Source organism: Topomyia yanbarensis, chromosome 3 (genome assembly GCF_030247195.1).
Source record: "Topomyia yanbarensis strain Yona2022 chromosome 3, ASM3024719v1, whole genome shotgun sequence".
In the NCBI taxonomy this organism is placed as follows: domain Eukaryota; kingdom Metazoa; phylum Arthropoda; class Insecta; order Diptera; family Culicidae; genus Topomyia; species Topomyia yanbarensis.
Genome location: NC_080672.1, coordinates 427,925,910 through 427,936,868, shown reverse-complemented (window position 1 = coordinate 427,936,868; position 10,959 = coordinate 427,925,910). Strand labels below are relative to the sequence as shown.

At 35.5% G+C, this 10,959-nt stretch overlaps 1 protein-coding gene across 1 annotated transcript in view; it reads left to right on the top strand.

The window, feature by feature from the left end:
- The first annotated feature begins 2,723 nt into the window (after positions 1-2,723).
- LOC131691697 (BEACH domain-containing protein lvsD) overlaps positions 2,724-10,959 on the top strand; it is a 120,180-nt gene continuing 111,944 nt past the window's right edge. Inside the window, exon 1 of the mRNA XM_058978291.1 lies at positions 2,724-3,649. Coding sequence (XP_058834274.1) covers positions 3,082-3,649 — 568 coding nt within the window. The 5' untranslated portion in view covers positions 2,724-3,081. The remainder of the gene's footprint in view (positions 3,650-10,959) is intronic.

The following is a 10,959-nucleotide window of genomic DNA, read 5'->3' as shown; positions in this document are numbered from 1 at the left end:
AATTTAATTAGAGTTTACCAATTATTGTGAAATTGACCTGACTTTCGCACAACATTTTCAAGACTTTATCTTCGAATTTGGCGTCTAACTGACGCGAAATAGGTGTCAGTTATTGAAGAGATGAGTTCGAATCACCAAAATTTAACTCTTCTAAGTTAGATGTTAACTTAACTAATTAAAGTTAGACCCGAATTTATCAGCTGCCGATTTTGTCAGCCTCATATGAAAATCCGTTTGATGGGCTCTAGCAGACAAACCAAGTCAAATTCAAGTAAATCATGAGCATATTTTTCCTTAATGATGCAGAGTATACAAAAATTTATTATGTTTTCATTTTTTTTGCTGAAAGACCCCCGAAGGGAATTTTATACAAAATAATCTGAGAGGGTTATGATGCTATTCCTAGCGATTCCTAGTTAGTATTAAAATGATCACACTTTTTTCACCTTATTTATGCGATCAGACAGACAATATTTGTTATTGTAACCCGACTGGTGATTTACTAAATGATTTCTTAGTACAAGAATAATTAGAACTGAAATATACATACTTTCTCAAATGTGGATTTAAATGCTTGCTAGGTAATTGTTGAATCCATAAAGATTATACCAATCGTCAATCCTGTTATCAAAGACACGTACTTAGGCTCGTGGTTTTGGTCTCTTGGTTCCGGCACCCTTGGCTTATAACTCCTTAAATTCTAAACTATAAGATCCTGTTGAATTTCGGCAAAATGTGTTGATCAATAGCCTTATCCTGTCAGTTACTAGTGTGTCGTAGAACTATTGATATTGTGAAAGATCTTTGTTGCATGAAAAACAAGTATAGTTTTATGTATTAAAATATTATTAATATCCTAAATTTGTTCAATCCTAAATTCGTCTAAATTTGCAGTTAATTATCCACACGATTTAAAGCAGTACGATGTTAAATTAACATTTTGAATAATTATCGAGAATCAAATCATCCCTGAACAATCCATCTTTTGCAAACAAAACACAACCGAACAAATACGATCCCATCATGAATTTATCCAATTTTCCACCGTATCTCCACGTCCCCTCATTGGCGAAAATATCTGCACATAGGACGCCCGGTCCCGGGAAACCAAGCGCACAAGCAATAACAATATCAATAAAAGGACATAACAAACATATTAGCAGATAGCAAGCAAACGATGATCTCGGATTACTACCCACTCTACCACTACGTACCAAAGTCGCTGTCGGCAGGACGAGGGAAGGGATCTCATACAAGATGGCAGGCGAAGCGAAAGGAGAGAGAACGACAAAGTATTATCGCACAGGAAAAGTTAAATGAGATTATGCAAAACCCTGTCTCTATTGGAAGAATGCCAGAGATGTTGAAAAAAAAATCTTCAAAAAAAAGGATAAATTTTTATTGGAACATATATAAATGGAAAGGACTTTTCCCCATTGCCATCATTATCAGTTCTCACACACTCATGACACGAGTAGTGGAGTAACCGAAGTCGGAGTATCTAAACACGTGCTCATCCGTGTGATCACTCACTCCTGTGAATGGGGTGCGATTGTGTAAGTTGGGAAATAAAAATGAAATCCTAAATACGATATCAGATGTGCGGTACATAACGGGAAACAGTGATGGCCAGCGAGTGCAAACGGGGTGCTAGTAGACTCCGCCCATTTTCGTCCTTTGCAGGAGAATCGAAGAATGATAGAGAGTGTGAGCAATGGTTAGTTCGTGAGAGAGCGAATGTTTCACCTCTCTCTTTATTTTACTTGACCGGTTATTGCTTTGTGTTGGTTGCTGTGATCCTTTTCGTTTGTTTTCCTTTGCACTACAGCCTACTGCCTAGCGTGGTGCCGGTTTGCTTTGAAGGAGGGATTATTGAGCAAGAGGGGGTTGGGTGAATTACGAAGAAGATGACTGCTCGTTCTCATCAGTAATGATTGTTCAATGATTTCGTCCTACTCGACTGCGATTCGTTAGAAAAAGTGTTACCAGAAGTATCAGGTGCTGGTCAACGTATTGGTTGTTAGGTTTATTACGCTATTCATTATATTTAGTTACTGTTCTTGAACATTTTTTCAAATAAATAATCTCAAAACGGACCCTGCTCCAGTAGAAACGTTGGCGCTATCCCTCAGCCCCTGGCTACGACACTAACTAGAAAAATCAATCTCGCTTACTACTTACAAGAATAATTTTGACACGATTCCCATAAATTTATAAATGTTTCAACCCAAATTTCAATTTAATTTATAAAGTGTTTAATTCTTCACTAATTACATTTTAGACATTTGCGAAAAAACTATATTTTTTGCATAAAAAACTAAATTTATTTAAACATTCGGAAATATAAAAATCGGAATTTCGTCTATGTGAGAATTTTTTCCACCAATCGGCAGCCCTGCTCCGACTCCGCGTGATGAATATCAATCTCAGTCGGATAATCATCATCACCATCATCACGATCATCATATCCTTCATCAGAACCCACGGCCGTGTTGGGTGGAGGGCGTCTACAAAGCGAAAGCACCCCTTGTCGAATCTATACCCCTGCCATAAGGATACGGTAGTTAGGACTATACTACACCAACTGGATAACGCAAATATGCGTGCGATGGCAGCACCGTCCCGTTGCAGTGCCCAGCTCAGATGCTTGTGTTTATCCTTGTGCTCCTATGTGCTGCCACTGGTGCACGCGGTGAAACCTCCTTGTTTTGTGAGCCTGTACCGACTGCTGTTTCAACTCCTAGCAAAATCGAGGGCTGCTGTGATTTGTGCCATTCGACTTTCGACCCTCGCCAGTAGGGTGAATGCAACCAGTGTGAGATCAGCTATTCCCGGGACTAGAACTGGAACCGAGACTTCTGGTGCAAGTTGACAAACAGGACGAGTGTGCGGGCAGTGTGATGCAATTTTGAATAACATTTATTATTATCGTTATTAGATTTTATTGGTGCGTGATTTGTTGCGAAAAGGGGAGAATTTCCGATGACAAAAAGCGACGAGTGGTGTTAAGTGATTGTTATGAGGCTTTTGTTCGGAAGTGTTTCTTGTGGGAAATCAGTTTGAATTGGTTTGTGTTTCAGGATGTCCACCGCTTTCATGGTTGACAGTATCCTGCAGGAAAAGGATGTAGGGCACTGTTCCCTCAATCGTCTGCATTCGTCGAGTAGGATCAGTGCCGGTGGAGACTCGTCAATTGCGTCCGTGTCCGGCTCGGACAGCGAGTTTGAGGAACACGTGTCCGATCTGAAGGATTCCAACAGTTTGTGTGATTCTCCGAAGAGTTTCAACAGCTGCATGAATGTGAACAATTCGTCCTTCTCCGACGATGAGCTGGGTCCGACGACAACGACGGTCCTTCGGTCCTACAACGGTCCCAGTGCGAACGATGAAAACAATATGCTGATGGATTATTGCTGTGGCAAGTGTGGCCACTATCAGTCGGAACCGAACCCGGTGGTCCGGAATGGTGCGCACGAGAAGAATAGCTTCTCCAGTGAGGGTGATTATGTGTTTCGGTGTCAGAAGTGTGGTTTTAGCGAATTTATTGCCTCCAAGCGGACCATACTGAAAGAGGCGACCAAGCCAGTGCTCAAGTTTAGCGTATCGGCGATCCTGGGTGATAAGAAGGAGTGCGTGAAAGTGCGGAATGGTAAGTTGCATTGTTTGGTAGATGGACACCTCGCACAGCTTCAAATTTCCGATTCTATCGGCTTTAATAATTAACGCTTAAGTAAAAATAAGCCGCGAATATGTTTTAAACGACTATTTACCATGTTTAAAGGCATACCAGTATGTGACCTTATGCTACTCCTCCATAAATTACTGAAAGCGTGTGAATAATCCAAGTAGGCTAGAAAAAAGTGTCTCACTTTTGCCTTCGTATGAGCTTTTTTCAAATCTGTACGTTTATTGGTTTTATGGCGCATATTAAAATTTAGTTAATACCTAGCACGGGTCTGTTTCACTTAATCAAAATCAAAATCAATTAGTTTCATTATTTAAATCACTGCGTAATTTTAACCTCAAAAATCGCGAATTACTACCGATGATATATTATCGTTACAGTTGAAACCTGGAAAATTCAATCAGCAACAATCGTTTTTTCTCTTGTTTAGTGCTAATGTCGGACGTAGTGCACTGTATAGCGCATCATTGTACGAATACAGCGCACTACTTCCGACGTGATTCCATTGTTTAGAACCAGAGAAAATACGGTTATTGCTGGTTGAATTTTCCACTGTTCAACTGCAACTAGAATAAGTACAAACTTTGTGAGATATTTTAGATATTGAGCGTTTTTTGAGTGAGGATATTTATAAATAAAAGTAGGAGACAAAAAATATGTTGAAGGTGTAGAGATAAAGCACAATTGTCTTTAATAGAATTGAAGTAATTTCTTCCATAAAACAATTTTCAGATAGCTCATATTCTTTCATTTAGTGAGAGCAATAACAAATGGAGGATACTTTTTTTTGATTTGAAGCAATTAATAAAAACTGAAACACGATGCAAAGATTAACGACCACTTTGTTTCCAATACTAATTGAAGGCGGTTGTTCGCGAATTTCTTAAAATACACATTTAAAAAAAGACAGCTCCTCATCCTGATCAATTGCATCAATTGGTGTATAAAAACTAATCCTTTTCAGACCTTGTCATCGTAGGATGGTATAAAGGTTAAAGCTAGTAGTAAAGTTATGGAAATAGCATCAGTTATGGCATCATTGGAAAAGATTATTCGTTTATCGATCAAAACCATTTTTTATTACCAAATTTATCGCATCAGGTTGAAAATATAGTACATATTTTGAAAATTTTAATTACTTTGAGCTGCAATATGAATATTGTCCAATCAATGTTTTATTTAATACTGCTGTACCCGGCATGATCTTAAGCAAATCAATCATGGGAACAATAAATTCTAACAAACAAACAATTTGATACACTTCTTATAGTAAAGGGAAACAAAATATACATATATATAAAATACACTACTGATACAGTTGGTATACTGCATTACACGTGTTCTTTATTTCGTATCATGCGTAGTAGGCCATTTTTCACCGTTCCAGTAGTGGCTATACAATTGTTTACATTTACAACTCTGAACCTACCTAGGCACAACTTCTTTGAGTTTATGCATTTACTGTTGTGTTTAAGGACATTATACAAGAGAGCCACAATAGAGCCCCTACGCCGCACACACCCCTCTCCCCTGCCTAACCATGTATCTGACATGAGCAAAAGTAAAAATACGCTTTTAATACACTAACCTTGCCGGTGTACCACAAAACTGCTACTTGAGGAAACTAGAACAGTTTCCTATACAATCAACACGAGTTTTTGACGGAATTCTATCTGTAGATCTTATTTTGTGCGAAAATATCTTTTCGAACACTCTTATTTTTATTCTTCTCATTTTCAGTGCACTTTTTAAAATGCACTTTAATCACACACCACTGCAAAAACATCGGCGAAACTTAAATCGTTTTATCGAACAAAACTTCAAATTTTCTGCCAATGTGCAGATGACCGGAGGAAAATGTCCGAAAACTCCCATTTGTGCGTTTGAATTTTCACTTCGAATTCCATTTTTTCTCAATGTAAACAAGCGCGTCGGTGCCTAGCAACAAGCGTGCGTTCCTGGCTTCCCCATATCTTCACCTTAATAAACTTTGAAATATTTAGCGGATTAATGGTTGACTTTGGATACTGTCGAATGCATTTGTTAATTCGTGATATGGAGCATTTATGTATGGTGACAATGTAGTTTAAGCTTACAATCACACATTACCAAAATATGAGGATTGCCGCACTGATATCAGTTTAGTTAAGATGACTAACGTGATCGCGTTGCCGAGTATGAGTATGATTAAACATTGCATTTCTCAATGAAGAGAGGTGGAATGTTTCGTTTGAGACTATCGACTATCTACAATGGCGATGAAATTTTTCTCCATCATCATCCAAAAACAACAAAAGTTATTGCTCTAGTTGGATCCCGTTACGACTATGAAGTAGAATAGGTTCCTGGGAAACTCCAAACGATTCTGTCCGGGAAACGAATGCATGAAAAGATGGGTGGTTTATGTCAGAGACATAACCGAAGTGAAATAGAATATTCTTTAGGCTGTAATTTTTTTTCCATCGCACTTCTGAAAGGTTAATATAGATAGAAGAAATACCGAAATAACAAAATAAATATCGGTACACGTACATCGAAATCTATGATTTTTGGAGCAGATCATTTTCTTTGGCCGTCCCTTCGTCACCTCACGAAACAAACCAAAATCGTTCAAGCTTATTCTGTGATATAAGTGTAATAAAAAAATATCAGTTCCATTCAGCCACCGCCACCGGCGTTTGGTTGTAATACAGGCAACAGAAAACAGTTGTAATACAGGCAAATCAATAGTAAACAAACGGTTTTACATTTCTTACAAAAGAAATGTATAGGATTCGCTCAAACTTTGAAAACCTTTTCCGAGGCCCGGAGGGCCGAGTCCATATACCAATCGACTCAGCTCGACAAATTGAGACAATGTCTGTATGTGTGTGTGTGTGTGTGTGTGTGTGTGTGTGTGTGTGTGTATGTGTGTATGTATGTATGTACAAAATGTCATGTAATTATCTCAGCAATGGCTGAACCGATCTTAATGAAATTAGTTTCAAATGAAAGGCCTAACGTTGCCATTTGACACTATTATTTTTGATTTTCGATATGTTGTTTACTTTCTGAGATATGGGCGATTTTGTCAAAACACAGCAGGTTTTTTGCAAATAACTTTCGAACAATGCAATAAACTGCACATAAATAGAAAGCTTGTAAACATACCTTTCTAACAAGCTATAGATTGTCTAAATCCGTGCACGAGCGGCGGAGATATTAGACATTTTGTATTTTTAGTCCTCGCTTACCCATTTCCTCTAATTAAAAATGAGATTGTTTCATACAGAGTATTGCTTTACTGGTGTTTTAGGGGCAAAACTAAACCGATTTTGAATATCGGGGTATGAAAACACATCTACGTGATTCAAGGAATTCGATGTTGAGAACATTTTGTGAATTACCTTTATAGTAAATGAACTATTTCTCAAAAATTAAAAATATAAGTTCACTTCAAAGACAAAATAATGTGTTGATAAAGAAACATTGAGTTCTAGTATTTATTCCTTGGATTAGGCATTGCGTTCAATCATGAGGTAAATGTTGGATGGTATATCAATACACAGATCAACAAGTAATTCACCTAGTAGTGAGATAAAAGATTTCTAATATAATTATACTTGTGGCGTCACCGAAAGCAACTGTATGTTTGAAGCCCAAAAATCTAGCGAAAATTTAGCTCTTTTGCAAGATTTAGGTTATACTGGTTATGGAGCAAAAATTAGTACTTACATTATTTATGATAAGAATGTAAGAATCAATATATCATAATATACCTATAAAAATAATGTCACTGCACTAACCATCATTTGCCATTCCTCACACGCCCCCCCCCCCCCCCCCCCCCCATCAATCTCTCTCTCTCTCTCTCTCTCTCTCTCTCTCTCTCTCTCTTCTCTCTCTCTGTCTCTCTTCTATCGCATCTATCGCATCTATCTAGCTATTTCTGTATGCATTTCTAAGTTGTGTGATAAGATCTTCTGCCAATCTGAAATATTTATTAATTGTAATTGCGAAGGTTTGAGGAAACAAAACTATTTTTTGTCTGCTGCTACATCAACTCAACTTTAATTCAATTGTATTCAAAGCCTGTATCTACACTATAATTAAGGAAATTCATGACCATATTAGAAAAATATTTGGTTTAAATGGGTAATATGAAAGTTTGACGATGGAAATTTTCAAAAGAGACATTCCACGTGCGATATTTAAACTATTCGTATCTCTATTGAATTTTGAATGAAATGTATGCTCAAAGACTGAAAGCTGAAGCCAGCAGGATTTCGAAGACAAAATACATGAGAGGAAGAGGTTCTAGAGACGACAATGTGAACCTCCGGATCATAGACCAAAAATATCCACAAATTAGATCCAGGAAAAGAAGTCCCCAAAGTACCCACTCTCGATGGGTGATGCAACTACAATGTGTCTTCTAACTTATCGTCGTCCATATTTGGATATACTGAGTAGTTTGAACCATTTCTTTTTCACAATATTGGTCTGTATAGGACTTATTTATCCATATTTCCTGCACGAGAATTCCGAACGAAACAATACAAACACGGTTTTTATGCAATCGACATAGCCTATACATTTCACACTATTTACTTCAATGCAAATAAAAACTTTGAAATATCTACCTGTCTCATTCACGAATCGCATTCTACCTCTGTCGTTCTCTGTTCAAGGGGCTTGAAAGCACATGTGACCTTGTCTCACTTTACTATATTCAATTGCGCGTTAAAATACTGGACCAGTAAATTCTGTTCTGCACATAAATCTTTTCTCGGGAATATGCGACCAAAAAGTAAACTTTGAATTCGTCAAGTAAAGAAGCATGAAAACAAAAAGAATAAAACCAAAAAAAGATGGAAGCCCTAGAAAGTCCATTGCATATTTATTAGCCTTTTCTCAGAAGATGGGATTTTCAAAAACATTTCAAAACTTTCTGATGCAATGGTTTTCAAATTCGTACAATCCGGTTTATTCATTTTCTTTATTCAAAAATGTGTTTGGCTTCAAATATATGACCATTTCATTTTAATTAATTATTTCATTCCGCATCTTTTTATTCGTTTTGTTCATCTGCGTTCATTTTACTTATTTTATTCGTTTCATTCTTTGGATTCACTCTGATCAGTTTATTCTTTATGTGCATTTTACTGATATTATTCATTGTTTTCATTGTATGCATTTTATTAATTTTTTTCCAGTTTATTCATTTTGTTCAGTTTCTTCATTTTAATAATCTGACTACTTTTTCAGTTTTAATCATTTCATCCAAATAATTTATTTGATTCAATTTATTTCTTTATATTAATTTATAACCTTTTACTGTTGTTCAATTTTTCATTTTAATCAATGCATTTAATTCTGCTCATTTTCTTCTTTGTATTCATTTTATCACTTCAGCTCATTTTGTTTATTTGATTCTTTTGTTTTATTTATGCATTTCACTTATTTTTTACTTTATTCATTTTGTTCATCCATTTTTTTTATTCATTTGATTCATTGTATTCACTGGATGAATTAAATCAATTTAATTCATGTGATTCATGTGATTCATATGATTCATTTGATTTATTTGATTTATTTGATTTATTTGATTCATTTGATTCATTTGATTCATTTGATTCATTTGATTCATTTGATTCATTTGATTCATTTGATTCATTTGATTCATTTGATTCATTTGATTCATTTGATTTATTTGATTCATTTGATTCATTTGATTCATTTGATTCATTTGATTCATTTGATTCATTTGATTCATTTGATTCATTTGATTCATTTGATTCATTTGATTCATTTGATTCATTTGATTCATTTGATTCATTTGATTCATTTGATTCATTTGATTCATTTGATTCATTTGATTCATTTGATTCATTTGATTCATTTGATTCGTTTGATTCATTTGATACATTTGATTCATTTGATTCATTTGATTCATTTGATTCATTTGATTCATTTGATTCATTTGATTCATTTGATTCATTTGATTCATTTGATTCATTTGATTCATTTGATTCATTTGATTCATTTGATTCATTTGATTCATTTGATTCATTTGATTCATTTGATTCATTTAATTTCATTTGATTCATTTGATTCATTTGATTCATTTGATTCATTTGATTCATTTGATTCATTTGATTCATTTGATTCATTTGATTCATTTGATTCATTTGATTCATTTGATTCATTTGATTCATGTGATTCATTTGATTCATTTGATTCATTTGATTCATTTGATTTATCTAATTCATTTTATTCATATCTTTAATTTTATGCATTTCATGTTCAGTCATTCGTTTTGTTTCATTCAATTTGTTAGTATGAGTCAATTTATTCTATTAATCTTATAACTATTTCTAAATATAATCTTATTTTTTATGTAATAACCTAATCTAATTTGATTCGTGTATTTGGATCAAAATTATAATGATTTCCATTAATTTTTCTACTCATTTTATGAATTTAAAAACCTATTGTTTCATTTTTTGCTTTGCTTTTTTATTTCGGTCGTTTTGTTGATTTCTATAATTTATTCAGTTTATTCGAGATTTTATTCGTGCAAGACTAGAAACTGTTTTCATCCCACCTCTAATTGGGTGCCTACTTCTCGTGAGTTCTGCAAACTAATCCAATAGTGAAATGTGTAAGAAATGTCTCATCTCACTGCTAGGTGGATTAAATCGGTTTTTAGCATAGCTATTGATTTGTTTATTTATTTTAAACAGTAATTTTTCTCGCCTATGCCGAAGATTTATCACTATTTCAATGGGTGTGCTGTTCCTCACGCTAGAAAATTCATGGGAAATAGCATTAACGAAAAATAAGCATCAATAACTTTTTGGAAGTAGATTTTGTTAGTCCTGAAAAGTACTGTTTTGGCAACATTGGGGACGCGCGAGTTTACTTCTTGCTGGCGGTGATCTTTCTTGGCAGGTGCAGCGGCCTTTTTGGCTTAGGTTTAGGGGTTGTTCGCTTCAGCCTTCGATGGTTTGGCGATCTTCTGTTTAATGTCCCCTTTGCAAGGGCAGCTTTGACCTTCTTCGCACCCGGTTTCTTAGTGGCTTTTTGACCTTCCTACCACCACCACCAGTATTTTTTTCTTCTCTCTGGTGGTAGCTGCGTTCTTTGACAGCAAAATCGCTTGTATATTAGACAATAAACCACCCTGAGAAACAGTTACGCCGGAGAACAATTTGTTCAGTTCTTCGTCATTTCGAATGGCCAGCTGCAGCTGTAATGATCCTGGTCTATTTGTTGTCACGGGCAGCTTTATC